A 15604-nucleotide genomic window follows, 5' to 3' on the forward strand; every position below is an offset into this window, starting at 1 on the left:
CAAAATGGTCTCTCATATTTTCGAGAAAAACTTTTTTAGCCCTCCACATTTAAAATCGAACAAAATAGTCTCTCATATATATATATATATATATATATATATATATATAAAGAAATACACCCCGTTGGTCTTAGAGCTCATTTTCAATTGGTTTTTTGATAAAAACGTGTACACTTTGCTAACATGCCCACAATTTTAAGGGCAAAATGTGAATACAATTAGTTTTTCTCCAAATTTAAAGCATATGATGATCACATGACTGCCTTCCGAACGAACAGAGAACTCTAATTTTTATTCGCCAAAGCCATAATCGAACAAGAAAGAGTAAGGTCAATTGCACTTTCTGCACTATTTTCACTTATATAACATCTGCCTCATTGTAGACAGCTTTTGATTATGTAGTTTTAGTGGATAAGAATTAGGATTTCTATTAGGAAGATGATCATGCAATTGTCATGTATTTTTTCTTTTCCTAGAGAGAAACGAATTGTGATCCCATTTTGCCCTCGAAAATTGTTGGCATTGAGAGAGACATGTACTTTTTCAACTAAAAATTGATATCGAAGATAAACTCTGGGACTAAATAGGCAAAATTTTAATATTTTAAGGACTATTTTGGCTAATTTTGATTGTGAAGGACTAAAATAATTGTTGTTGATAACGTGAGGGACCATTTTGGCAAAATTTTCCGTACTTTCATCATCATGTACAACTTTCCTCGACAAAATCTCAATAAGATATGCAAGTAAATTTTGTTTACACTCCAAAAAAAAAAAAAAGGAGGTACATGGATTTGATAGTCTTAGTGTTAGTCAAGAGGGTTGATTACGCCAAAATTGACGTTGAAGCTACAAATCAGGGGAATCCTTAAAGGGTTTATTGCCTTTAACCCTTTATCAAAATCCATATGCCACTTTGTGTATTACTTAGTAAAAGAAATGTCAAGGACAATGGTGATTATCGACACGTCCTACATTACTATTTATTCCTGTCACATCTTGTCTCAAGGCTTTCTCCATCACGAATTCGCGGACATGGCCCTTTTCATTTGGCTAGCTTGAAGATTGCTTTTTTTTTTTTTTCACTTCAATCATACATTGCTGATATATATCATCATAGACTATATATATATATACATGATGTCCTTCCGCTGACAAGGAGGGAATGATTACATTACTAGAATCCAATCACCCGGAATCTGGGAAATTTGCACCACCTTTGGTTGGATATGACATGAGCACTATCACTCTATCAGTATAGTTGCTTTACAAGTCACAGCAGCAGCAACTAGCAGTATAGTGCTGATCCTGACACCCTTCAACCTCTCTCTCATTAACTGAGGCAGCAAGAGATACAAGAACTGAAATCCAATCTAGTTGCTCAAATATTCCCCTTGACTGAGATCAACATTGCAGAAAAAGAAATAAGATATACACAGATAACTAATACTCAACAAACCCTCCAGTCAACTAGCTGTTACTGCATTTTTCTCCAGCAACTGCAAGCTTACAGTTTAGGAGCAGATCTGCAGCAACAGAGCATTTTTTTGGTCGACTGAAATTTATTTCAAGCCTATATACAGAATTACAGATACATAGCAGAACATGCGGAGTTTTCTCATGCCTTTGTCCTCACATACATTCACAAACAACATAAGCACCAGAGTAAACTGGTTTGGGTGCCAGGAACTGTACTTACACACTCATAAGACAATACAACTGCAGAATAAGGTAAATTTAATAACATAGACAAGCCACAAATTTCTTTATAATGGTCAATGACTACTATCCTCATTTAATACGTCGCTGCAGTCCATACCCTTACTGGAGAATGCTTCAACAAGTCTAGGGAAGAGCTTGGTAAGCATGATCTTGAACCCCATAGAGCTTTCAATTCTTATTCCTTGTGCAATTTTCTCATTTCCATAAGCTGAACCTACCGGAGCTCCATTCATATATGCCTTACAAGCCAATAGAATATGTTTGCAATGTTGACTAAAGTGCTCCTCAACCAGTGCCTCAAAATGCTGCACCAAATTGAACAAGACACATCAAGACTTGAGCAATCTTTGTTTTCTTTCAGTTGATAAAAAAGGTTTCTTAGCATTGTCTCATAGAGTAGACGTCTTAGTCAATCTAAACTAGTACATTCACTTTGGTAAAGGAGTTATTTTTATCAGAGACATCTTTAAAGAGTAGCTCAATCATGAATATCTCCCAAGACAAATACTGTTCGACCTTGTATATATTCCAAGCTACAATAATTCCATTAGAAGGGAATCACTGTCTAGACTTTACAATTAAGTTTAACTAGGAGGAGTTAAAACTCGTTTTAGCAGAACGGGAATCATGTCATCAGGTTGCTCTAATTAAAAGGACTAGCTATTACTGTAGTCCCCGTAATGATAGGGCCAAACAGATAAGCTTACCTTGGGTGGCTTGCGTAGTAGGTATAACATGGACTTGCAGTTAACAAGGAATGCATTTTCGTTGTAGCTCACTGAGTTCTTCTCACCCTCAGATTTTCCAATCTGCGAATCATATCCAGCCTCATTGAAATAAGGCTTTTCATTAAGGACAAGAGCTTGGAGGGACAGGAGAACTTGAAGAATTGTAGAATTTTCAGGATTCCAAACTTCACTTCCAGACCCTGTCCATGTATTGAGGAGACTAAGGCAAATTTTGCCTGACTCGTATAAATTAGGATTGACACGAAGTCCACCAGAATTGTAGTACACCATCTGAAATTTTCATGTGCCGAAATTTCATCAGCATCAGTTCAAAATACACCGTCAATGCCCTATATGTGATTATTATTATTGCATTTACAATGGCAAAGGTATTGCAATTCAATTAAGTACTAAGTTCATTGCCCCAAAGTTCTAAATTGTTCAGTGACATCACATAAAATCTAATTAGAGTTTATCAAGAAAAATAGCCATTTCAGTGGAAAAGAGATTTTGCTATCCAATTGAATGATTCCAAGTATAATCATAGTAAGCAGCAAAAAGTAGTACTTACAGGTGGTTGATAAGGATACTCCAGGGGAAGAAAAATGTCAAAGAAAAATAATCCATCGTGATATGGTGTTCCAGGAGCCCCTACAAGAACAGCTCGTAGAAGATCCATTCTTTCCTCATATGTACGAACAAAGACCGTTTCTGTACAGAAAGTATTTCCAAGTTAAAATGGTAATAAACTATAGCTGCCACACTCCATGGTACTAATATACAACCAATTCCCAAATGTATATATCAAAGATTCCCAAATTCACATTTAAACAAATTGTTCTATGCCATAAAGTAAAATCAGGTTATATTACAATAGAAGCATACTGCACTAAAAAATCTTATTCAACATATAAAAGGTCCCACAAATTTTTTTCAACTTATCATTATATGCCAAAAGGAGAAAAGAGGTCACATAAGTAGAACTACTAAATTAGATACAAGAATTTATCTCTTTCCCTCTATAGAAGTCACTAGTGTGCTTTGGCAGTGCTGTTATCTATTCTCAAATCTATTCAATACTTAGAACTCCTATCTATACGACCAAATTATTTCCCCCTTAACAAAAACAATAGGAAATATAATATTGCAACTACTGGCGGATGGGGGAATGTGCAAGAGGATTGTGGTACATGTTCAGTCAACATTTCTTAGAAGTGATTGAATACAATGAGAAATGCTAATGCTGAGCCTGAGAGAAAGTTAAAGTTTCTCACCTGGAAGATTTTTTTCTAAAATGCTCCATTCTTTCTGGACTCTTTTCAGCCAAGCTCGATTCATCTACAAAGAAACAAAAACCTTATCAAATCAAGAAACAAAAAAAAAAAAAAAGAGAAAGAAAGAAAGAAAAGGAAGAAAACTGAGCACGCTCTTGAAGACGATCTAAATCTTTCATATGTCAAACCTGGGAAGATTGCCGGCCCTTTCCAGCACCATCAACAAAATGGTGGTCAGAGCAATCATTAACCATATCAAATCGCCTGAAGAATTCAGGATGCTTATTGTTACATGGAAGCACACAATCCTTTTCTTCTTCAACCTCTTTGGTGTGCTGCACTGAATTTGTTTCCTTAGTTGTCTCTATTTCACCTATATCCACTGGTGTACTAACCGGATGTATGTCACAAAGTTCAAGTTCCTCCTCACTAGAGATAACAGCCTTTTCCTCGTCTTTTGATAACCATCTGTATGCTCCAAATAGTGAACTACCCAGGGAGCCAAAGAGGGTTGAGGTGATTGTAGTGAAAAGTCCAATGGCTGCTTGAGGGAAAGAAGAGGAACTAGAGCTGATTAACTTATTTTCAATCTCTTCTCTGTCAGCCTTGAAACCTGATTGGTCCTGACATAGGCATATAATTATTTCAGTTCATATTTCCCACAAACATTGAAACAAATGCTCGTTATTTAGAATATCATGGCAAACACCTGCACACAAGTTAATATTTCCTTCACAAAAGAAACCAGAGGAATATTTTGAAGGCTTTATTAACATTTGGCCACCGGTCTGGCATTGATGACAAAATTTTTTAGCTTCAGGCTTCCGATCAAATTTAACTCCATTTATTCTCATATTCTGTTTTCAAGTATTTTAAGTTCTTAAAAGTCAATGATTAAGCTTAACATTGCCAACCACATCTTAGTTTTTCAATCATGGAAAAGAGGGGAAAGGAGTTGAGAGAGAGAGAGAGAGAGAGGATCACCTTCTCCATATATTCCAAAGATTGGTCGCCAAGCACAATCATCTCCTCATTTGATGGCTCAGTGTGTCCATTGTAAGGTGCAACTGTGGCAGATAAACCTTCAAATTTGTCAACTTGATAGATCTCATATGGTGCAACCTATAGTGACATTCCAAGATTCAAGAAGGCCATCAAATACAAATTCAACGAAGAGACACACTTCATATTTCACAACATCACACTAGTTAACTTTTTAGATTTGCAGGTAAAAAATGACTTCTCAATAGGCTGTAAATACTATTACAGACACATTATGGCATAAATACACATTTGCAAAACGTACGACCAAACCACCATTAACTTTCATTGGGACATATGAATATGATATGTTTCCATCTGTAGTGATGCATTACATTATGCATAAGAATTCACAATACACCCGGACACACTTAACACACTCTAGTTGGGGAAGCAAGTACCATAGTTGTAGCACCATTAGCCCATTTCACTTGAACATCCCCACCTTTGAAGCCAACTACAATGCCAAAGCAGCACGAGAAATCATGGCAGGAATTTCCATTCAGGCATTCACATGTATCAGTATATGTATGATATGTCTCAGTGCCTGTAACTGCACCCCATTTTGATATCAAGTGGTTTCCAGAAACTTTTCCAGAAGATTGATAAACAAAATGATACTTCTGCAACCTAATAACTACAGCACCAACAGCATATGAGTAGTCTGGGTGTTCAACCAATTCATATGCACTAACAATTTCCTCCATCTGCTCTAGCTTAACGCTGGTTGCTTGATCTATGGAAACAGTTCTCCACTCCACCTTCACAGTTCTTTCTTTAGCATCTACACATTTCACAATGCCCCATCTTTGGACACTGGGAACAGGCAAATCATCGCAGATTCCCTTTTCTAGCACGAATTGCTCAGGCCAGAAATCATGCGCATCAACTACACTCACAGGAAGCAGAGAGTTTGAATCTAGTCCAACTGAAAGGCTACCATCCTGCCATAGCACATTGACTTTTGTCTTTGTCTTTGTGATAACTGCAATTCCCTGGAAGTGATGAACCAAGTTGCCTCTTTGAGATATACCTTCTGATTTTTCTTTTCCATCAATAAGTCCTTTAGCTGGTGGACTTAAAAAACTATTTTCATTCAGAGCCTTGCAGTCAATTACTGGTATACACCAATCACCTAGCTGCCAGTTTGCTTGAGTGAAACATGGCAACAAGGTCAAGTTTTTTAAATCTTGCAAAGATGAGGGAGTAGATATCTTTTGTCCTACCACTTCACAACCAAGCCAATTTACATACACAAGTCCAGCATCCAGTGAACAGACAGTGCCTCGATTTCTATTATCCTTTTTCATACCACATAGCCACCTGGTTGGTTTCGAGACAGGTAAAGATTCCACCTGTACTCTCTGTCCTGGATAGAAAGGATAAAGGGAATCTTCAAGTAAGTCTGGAGAAATAGGTACAAGCTTCTCTGGACCCATTGTAGAGAATTCAGACTTTGTTCCATCATCAAAAAGAACAGTTACGCAATCAACTATGTTTTGCACTTTTCCCAGCCAGGCACCGTACACCACATAGTCGCCTACTGATACAGATCGAATTTTTTTCAAAATTTTGCAATTGACATCTCGAATTTTGCTTCCATGAACATTCTCCAAGTCCACAGTGAGATCCACATCTACCACTTTTCCCATCTGCCCAGATGGATCTTTTGCAGAACAGACAATATCCCCATGCATGAATCCTCTTTCAAATGAGAGGAAATCATCAATTTTGCCAATGGATTCCTCAAGACTTGAAAGAATAGAAGATGCATGTCCACCATAAAGAAATTCAACATCATCCTGATCCTCACTGCTACTGCTTTCACTGAAACTGTCAAAGTCTGTGAGGCGCAAATCCATGAAGCAGATTCCTGCAAGAATTACTAAAATTTGGTAAGCCAAATATTGCGTAAAAAAAGAAATGGAATTTGGAATTTGAATATGAGGTCAGAATGCAACTTATTACCTGTTTCTATTCAGAATTATAGATGTAGATCCTTGATCCCCTTGTTTTTTTTGGCCTCAGTGATGTTGATCACAAGTTAACAAGTTAAAGAAAACTTCAACAGAAAGGCTCAGGTTGAGAGATCGAAGCTTCTACCTGAACATTGGTCATGTGACATGTATTAGTGCTAAAGACCTGGTCTTGACTAAGGGAAGATGGTAAGATATTTGGGGAGTTGACAAATTGCCCTATTCTTCAACAAGATTTAAATGTTGAAGGAGAAAGCATATGGCACTTAAGAAGACAAAATGAAGTAAGCTTAGTCTACTACTTGATTTTTGCAAGTGATACTAGTTGAACAGAATACAAGAACATGATACTTAAAATCGTTAAAAGAGGCACTACCAGGTATTCATAATTATCCTCACCTCCCGCTTTACAATGTATATCTCTGCCAGATTGAGCGGAATCCTTCTATGGATGTACTGCAAGTCAGATGAAATGTCTTCCTCAAAAAGAAAGTAGAGAAGCAAGAGATGATACAATGTGTCTTCTCAATCAATTGATCATGTATCACAGATCACAATATTTCTCCAAGATATTGGAGATGAATTGCCAAAGGAGATTTGCCCCAGAAGAGCGAAAGAAGTCTAATGTAGACTCCTAAATGCCAAAGGAGATTTGCCCAATGAATGGACGAATTTTCCCACTAGTAGAAGCTACCAGAAGAAATTATTTAAACAACCGAGATGCAGATTCCATTACAAAGCCCTTGTTCCTAACAGCTTGGTGCTAAAGTCCCAATGACACCTGGACATAGCTTGTAAGTTAATTGTTTTCAAACACGTAAGGAACCCTTCTCTCGTATTGTAGAGAAATCTCAGCACAATAGAGGAACTTAAAAATTTGCCAAAGGAGATTTGCCCGAAAGAGCTAATATTTCAAATCTAGAGATATATATATTGCTGTCAATACTTCAAATCTAGAGAGATATATATATTGCTGCCTAAAAGGAACTATCTTGTCTTCCACAACCAGATTTATATTGCCAAAGGAGATTTGCCCCTGAGAAAAACCAAAATGTCTGTGAAATCCACCCGCTGCCAGAGGTTAATGATTTGCCTTCAGGAAAAATGTTGATTTAACCACAAAATGACAGAATCTGGTGCACAGAGTTACCAATCAGCCATGGTGAAATCGATCTGACATGCACAACGTGCAATCAAGAAAAGAACATTTTAAACTCTGGTCTACCAGAATGACTACTCTTGCTCTTCAGATACCAGTAATGCTTCTTTTGCCTTTATAATGTCCAGAGAACCTGCAAACATGCCACCTTTTAGAGTCAGTGCCACACACACACACACATACAAAAAAACACACACACAGAGTCTCCAGGCATAGAAATCATCTCATGTGTTCATTTTTTTTCTCAATTGAAGAAACAATTACAGAACATAATCATGTAGTGACAATCTTCTCTGCTTTTTGTCATTGAGGAAATAATAATGCAATTCCACAGATCTGATCCTCTCCAAATTGGAGAAAGTGAAATGAAACAAGAAATTAACACTATCTAATTGTAAACCTCTATCATTGTGACATTTTCTTGTGAATTGCATGCAGTAGTGAAAATTGTATTGAAGCTGAAATCAGATTATAACACTTTGAATTGGGATCTCTCTTTCTTGTATCCGATATCAATCATATTGCACTCATAAATGGAACTTTAAAGAGTAAAGGAAATCTTAGAACCCCATCAAAGCCACGGTATGGCAAGAGAACTTCCTAGATCTTCTACTTCATTTTGCTTCAAGAAAAGAAAAGTACAATGGATTTTCTACTAATATTTTTTCGAGTTTTGACATGCATCATCCATAATACGAAATAAAAACCTCTTAGACTGTGTGTTCAAGAAAAGAAGAGCACATCTTGTGTCTTTTTTTTTTTTTGGGTTCACATTGTTTTTGCTTTGCCGCATAAATAAATTTGTTTCTTCTTATCTTTCTTTATGTCTCACTCTTGGCAGATCATTCAATCAACCGGATAGAACTCTCCCACAAAGTACATGAATATGAAGTAAATAGATTCAAGAACCCATTGTCAATATCTCATCCTTTAGATTCCCCTTTCCCGTCCTGGTTCTTGGTTTGCACCCTCTTAAACACCAAAACAAAGGAGGGGGGAAAAGAAAAACTAAAATGATCATAGAAAGTTTACTCTTTTTTCCACCTCAATAATCAAGGAATCCACCACAGAGTTGAAATTGAACTTTGACGCCAAATATGTAAAATGCTGAGCCAGCTAGCATACATGCATAAAATCCAAAATAAATGCATACCTTCAAGAAATCTCTAACAAATTCAACTTCATAAGAACATTTCTAGCCTAGAAATATCCACTACGAGCTCATAGAAAAATAGAGGTAAAGCAACAAATTTAAGTGATGACCCTATACTATAAATTACTTTATTCAATACAGTTAAAAGACAAATAATCAAGACAATCATTAAAACTCTGAAGAAAACAACAAGTTGTAACAAAAACGAACTGAAACTTCATGGCAAAGCTTCCACGCAAGACTTCCGAACCATAATTTGGTTGACATAGACAAAAAGTGACTCAATATTCAAAAATAAGATGAAGCATGAACTGCAAAATAACACGAAAGTTACCATTTTGCAGCTCATCAAGATTATTTCCACCGGAAGGCTCAATCAACCCCACAGCACATCCAGAAAAAAAAACACTCCAATCATAAATTAACCAACCCAGAACTTGAATTCTTGAATTTTCTTTCACTTTCTGTATCTGCTCCCTTGACTTTCTTGAACCCTCTTGCACTTATCCAGACTTGCTTGGTTGCAGCAGACTACAGAGTGAATGATCAACCATACAAAAATAAAGGTTATGGGAATTCAGAGAGGCGAATAAGGCCCTCCCCAAATCCCACTACCCATTAGGCCATTCTCCAAGTCTGCAAACATGACATGCAAGACACTCTGTGAATCTTCAATTCATCTTTTCTCTGGTTCTCCAACTCTGTGGGTGCTGCTAGACTTTCTGTTTTTTGGGGGGCTGTGAGATAGGGAAAGAATAAAAAGATCGTCAGTTTTCGGTGGTTTGCTCGTGGGGGGCAGTTGTTGGTTACAACCAGCACTAGGCATTATGTTGAACTAGTTAAGCGTGCGGGGATTTTGACACTGTTCTAAGAGGAATATACCACAGTCTCTCTTGGGTCTACATCGCCCCCTCCTCGTGCGCATATTGCCTTTTTGGCTGTCCAACTGTACAAGGTTAACTAACTGTCAGTACTATTCCGTTTCCAAACTCAAATGGATAAACCTTGGCATCTATACGAATTCCTCGTGCGCATGCTATGATACTCTATTCTATTAGAGTATCATAGCATTTGTCATTTTGATATTAAAAAAAAAAGTTTAGGATGAGAAGAAAATTAAATAGGATAGGAGGCCTCACAAGCGGAGTAATGATCAATTTGTTAAATTGATTCATATAATTCTTATTACATATTTGATGTAAATTCGTACGGTTTTACTTATAATAGTAACTTTTATACTAATTTAATTGTATGAATTGATAAATTTAAATTTATATCCAGGTTGTATGAGTTTAAATTGAATTTTTTAAAGCAAGTTTACACTAGAATTTATAAGAATTACATCAACTGATACTCAACTTTTGAGACTCTATTTCCGCATTAAGTGGCATGCAGTGATTGTCATTCTTGTAAATCACTTACTAATTAGCATAGTTGATGTTGTAACTTCAACCCCTTATTATTATTATTTTTTAACGTTACTTGACATTTTAGGCTTTCCTCACGAGTCAAGAAATGGGAAGGATAAAGGAGAAATTTGCCAAAGTAATCACAATTGTCTCACATTAAAAGAAAACAATTTGATCTCTAGCATGTGTGAATTGAACTACTTTACCCAAATTACATTTTTGGTCGTTTACTATTGTTGGGTCATTTTTGGCAAAAATAGTCATACCATTGTCAAGTCCACATATTTTGAGAAATAAAAAAAAGTTAAGTTTGATGCCTACATGAGCATGCACTCTCAAATTTGCACCTAATTTCTTGTGAATATATTTTTCAATCACTTTTTAATCTTATATATATCAAATCGTTATACTATATTTTTTTTTCTATAAAAACTCCAGAAACTAACAACCCAAACGGGTACCGTAAAATCTCTTTTAGGGCAGAAATGGCTTGAATTCCATAACAATAAACAAAGCTTGAGAATTGAATAGTGTACCAGTGGACAAATAGCGTCAACTAGACTATCTACCGCCAATCAATCCTGTTAGTTAGTCAGAAGCTACCAAGCAACTCCCACAGTGCTCCTGCAATCCATCCGTCCACCGACTGCGAATGTGAAAAATGGAACATTTTGGAGCTCTTTCGGCCCTAGCTTGTCAATTGCTGCAATCATGAGTCAATGCCGGAGGTCGACGCCTAGTAATGGCTTCACGCGTTAGTTGTATAGTTCATTCAAAACACTCGCAGATAATTATCAGTTGAATCATTGATTTTCATATCAAGGAAAAGGGCAAAAGCAAGAGCACTAAGGAGTAAAAAAATGATAATTATTTGGAGTCTTAATTGACATGCAACTTTTCTGTTTTGGAACGTAACTCCCAACATGACCTATTAATTTCAGCACCAGGTCGCAACTCTTTATCTTGTGGAGTCGGACTATCAAGTCTCAAAAGAGTAATTTAGTAGGGCTGATAATCTTCAGATACTGCTCCTGTCTTTTTTTTTTTCAAAGAAATTATTTTGGAGGATTACAAAAATGAAAAAAGAAGAAGAAAGAATTGGGCATTTCTATATCCTATAATAATTTCTAAACAAATGAGGCATATCCTTGCATATGATAAATTTTCTAATTTAACTTCTCTTTTGGGCTCCGTAGAATGCCATTACGTACTTAACCTTGCAAGCAACAGGATTAATTTCATAATCCACTCCCATGATTCATAGTTGCAGTGTCGTCTCTTTTGAATATCCACTTTGGATATTCGCATCCATGAAACTACATCATCCCACCTTAGTACATACTGAATTAAAGAAGTACAACTAATTTAAGTATGTGGAAGACCCAAAAAAGTGTATGGTCACAAACACACATGCAGAACCATGAGAGTTGCTTTCAAGAACTGTGAATGGAATAAAGGCAGCAATCTATGGCATCATTCATATGTGCTACTTGCCGAGTTTAATTTGTTAATTAAGGCAAACAAGTTGGCTCACGAACACATGCACAAGAGTGAGAGTTGCTTTCACCAAATCTTGGTGGAGATCCAAAAGAAATTCAGCAATCAAATCTGTTCTTGATCAGTACTAGCCAAGCCAGGATTTCCGAGACACCTTGACTTGCCAAACCAATAACCATGCTGTCTCTGATTAACTGTGATATAAGTATGTAACTCAAACTCAAAGTCCATAATGACTTTGCTCTTTTCGTAGATGCAACATAAAAAGCAGGTTTTTAGTTAACAGCACTGATCATTTTCTTAGTTGGAAAGACACGAACAGGAGCAAAAGTTTTTCTCGTGAAAATGACATATTCCTAACAATGATCACTTTCCACTCGAGACTAACTATTGCACCCTTTTAACTCAGCTTTTATGGTGGATTATAAAGGTCAGCAATTTTACTTTTGCAATGTATTTGTCTTTGATTATATCGCTCTGCTTGGATTGTGGAGTTTTCCACAAAGTTATTTTTGTTTTTGGAGTGTACAATAACACATTTCAAATGCACTAAAAAAAAAAACTATTATCTCTTTCTTCTTACACCCGCCACCGTCATCCCCGATCTTCCTTTCTCCTCAACGCTGCCACCCCCTCCCCCTCCTCCTGCTTCATTCTCTCCTTTCCTCTCCCTTCCCCTCTTTCCTCCCTCCTCAAAATACATTTCAAAAACACTTATTCCAAATGGACCAGTAGTCTTTCTACATTCAAGGCTGTGACCCCAAGTGATCACAAGGGGCCATAAAAGACAAACGAAGGAGGAACCAAAATCTAGTTCCTCAGTAGAAATGTCCAAATGTAATTCCACTTAATCAAGTTAACAGGCATATTCATTTCCATTTAATTGCCTGAGTGGACAGAACTCTTGGTACAAAGTTTAGACAGTCATTATCCCATTTTCCCCACTCTGGACATTGGTATCTTGAATTACCAAGACACTGCCTAGCTTGGTAGCTACGCTAGCTGGCTGCCTGAGTATGCTAGTGTACCAGAAAGTCTTAGGCCACTCGTACGCTAAAAAGTTCCCTAAGGAAACATGGGGGATTCCTCGTAGTTCATACCAATCCATCAAATTGTTCAACATTTGGTGCAAAAGTTTTATAGATGGAGTTAACCATTTGGATAATATATCTAAATCTACACCTTCTTGATTGAAAGGAATTCCTACAACAAAGTAAATAGACCTCTAACATAACTTTGTTTATGTTCAAGTGATGTAAGGATTGATATACTTTAACCAACTAACCTTGTAAAAGGATGATGTCAACATTCATTACAAAGCAATTAATTAATCAATAAGACTTATGAAGTCGTTACATGTAATTACAGAAGTATTGCATGTTGATGTGGCTAAATTGGCAAGTAACTTGTACTCGTAAAGACAAGGAAAAAGAAGGATACAATGTAGTCCAAGCACCAGAGATAATAATGAAGGTCGAATATTTTACACCAATTGTTTTCACAAGTTGAAGGTGGCGCAATTATTCTTTTGCTATTGGATGATTGAAGTCTTCCACTATCTTCACAGAACAGACTGAGTTGAAGTGAATTTTCCTATATTTCACATATATGCATCTGTCTTTTCCCTAGACTTTCTTTAACTTTCCTTTTGTGCGCTCAAAGTTGTAATGCTTTTGTTCCACTAAACAATGCCGCATGAGATATTGAGGTTGAAGGAATGATGATTTGAAAGTCTACCTTGCATATGGCCTAGCCTTGGGGCTGCTAGATAGAACAATTACAGCAAGTCAACTTGTTAATCACATCGTATAACAATTGATGCCATTTTCGTAAGACGAAATTGGGGTTTTTTTTTTTTTTTTTTTTCAATTGCATGCCCTTTACATGTTTGCTTGTTATCTCCAAAATCATAGGTGCAACGTACTTGCAATCAGGCTTCTTTCTTGTTTTCTATTTTTTTCTGGGGAATGGGAATTTTGGTGTTTTATGATTTTAGCTACTCATGGATGGTTCCTATAGATTATGGAAGAACTGAAGAGCAAAACAATGTGTTGCGTTGCAATTATTATAAAAGACGAAGAAAAGAAGCAAAATAGTAGACCGAAGAAAGAAAGAACTGTAAAAATTTTTCTAGTTAAAAAAAGTACGTGTACTACCCCACCAAGACATAATGGATGATTTTGATGCTGCAGGGAGGTTACTTAATTCTTCTCAGTAATTGATTTGATTAATCCTGTGATGTTCGAGAAGATATCTAAAGCTATACTCTGGATTTTTGCACCTGCATGCAAGATTTTAATAAAATTTCTTTGAGGAGAAAAGTTCAATGACAAAAAAATCTTACAACCCTATCAACAGTCCCAACGCCAGAGTTTTCTAATCAGCATAGACCTCAAGTTACCAAAAAGGTAAATTTTCTTCTCAAACATGCATGGCTATCTAAAGTATCCCATCACAGCATATTCTTATTTTTGCATGTAATATTCCGCTCTCTCACGTACTACTAATTATATTTTTTAAAACTTGATTTTTAAATAGAGTCTGCATCTGACAACCAAAAATTGATATGTTGAAGGCCACCTTAATTGTGTGAGAAAGAACTTTAAATGGCATGTAATTTAGTCGGTCATCCCCACGCCTAGCTCCCTCCCCATTTGACCAAAAGACGCAGTTTTAGATTGGAGCTCTAATTACATTATTGCTTTTTAACGCACTACATATTTTTATCTGTGATGATTAAATCTTAATCAATCACCGATAAGTTCGAACTTTTCGTATAGAGATTTAATTAATGTGAAAATCATTAAGGGTTGTACATAAATCATCCTTTATTAAACTTCTTTTTTTACATTTTTCGTGAACACATTTTTTAATTATCTTTTTACTTTATATATGCATCAATTCGTTACGGCATATTTTCCTATAAAAACTCTGAAAAGTAGGTATCCAAACCGGATTTTAATTAGGTTAGTCATAATGGAGATCTCTTTGGGCAAATGTGAGACGCTGTAAGTGGAGCAACTATTATGTTGTGACAATGAATTCCATTAACTAGACTAAATCTAATCATAAACAGTAATATATTGGAGCACTCGAGCGTTAATGCATTGTTAGGAAGACAGATGGCAAAAGAAGTGAGGTCCACTAAGTCACTTAGTCCCACTCAATAATTCCACAAGGTCCGACATTGTTCTTCCCACCTAGCTATTCGATAATAGAGTTTGAAACCACTTTTTTGTTTTCCTTTTCCTCTAATTCGTTGGTATTTGTATAATATTCTGTAGGTACAAGGAAATTACGCACCCCATGAAATGATCCACTATAGAGGAGAATATGCAAGAGGGTAGATTCCAACAATGAAAACAAAATGAAAAGAATTTCAGGATTGATGTGAATCAACGTCCCAAGGGGCAAGGATGCCTCAAAACCAGAAAGTGAAGGAGCCGACGTCCCCTCAAAACATTGCATGGAATTTGTCCAAAACTAGTAAATTGAGTTAGTTGTTGTTACATCTATATGTACCAACAACATTACAAAAATTTGACGTCATATTTCTCTCCCGAAAAAAGTAAAGAACATCTTAGTCATTTTGGGGTAACATCCAAATCTGGTTGGAGAAAGATCGAAGTGCTTCAATTAAGAACGA

At 36.4% G+C, this 15604-nt stretch overlaps 1 protein-coding gene across 2 annotated transcripts; it reads right to left on the reverse strand.

Moving 5' to 3' along the window:
- Positions 1-1443: 1443 nt before the first annotated feature.
- LOC113730975 (probable ubiquitin-conjugating enzyme E2 24) lies at positions 1444-10031 on the reverse strand. Of its 2 annotated transcripts, XM_027255984.2 has the most exons (10): positions 9387-10031; positions 7140-8032; positions 6733-6867; positions 5166-6637; positions 4708-4845; positions 3912-4346; positions 3724-3787; positions 3021-3160; positions 2429-2740; positions 1444-2026 (listed from the first exon to the last, which is right to left on the reverse strand). In XM_027255984.2, the coding sequence occupies exons 4-10, from the start codon at positions 6624-6626 to the stop codon at positions 1775-1777; spliced, it is 2802 nt and encodes a 933-aa protein (XP_027111785.2). In that variant the 5' UTR covers positions 6627-6637; positions 6733-6867; positions 7140-8032; positions 9387-10031; the 3' UTR covers positions 1444-1774. The 2 variants fall into 2 exon arrangements, with proteins under 2 accessions (XP_027111785.2, XP_027111786.2); XM_027255985.2 differs by lacking the exons at positions 7140-8032; positions 9387-10031 and having other exon boundaries at positions 5166-6649; positions 6733-6869.
- Between the last annotated feature and the right edge of the window lie 5573 nt (positions 10032-15604).

This window comes from Coffea arabica, chromosome 2e, assembly GCF_036785885.1.
Source record: "Coffea arabica cultivar ET-39 chromosome 2e, Coffea Arabica ET-39 HiFi, whole genome shotgun sequence".
Taxonomy (NCBI): Eukaryota; Viridiplantae; Streptophyta; class Magnoliopsida; order Gentianales; family Rubiaceae; genus Coffea; species Coffea arabica.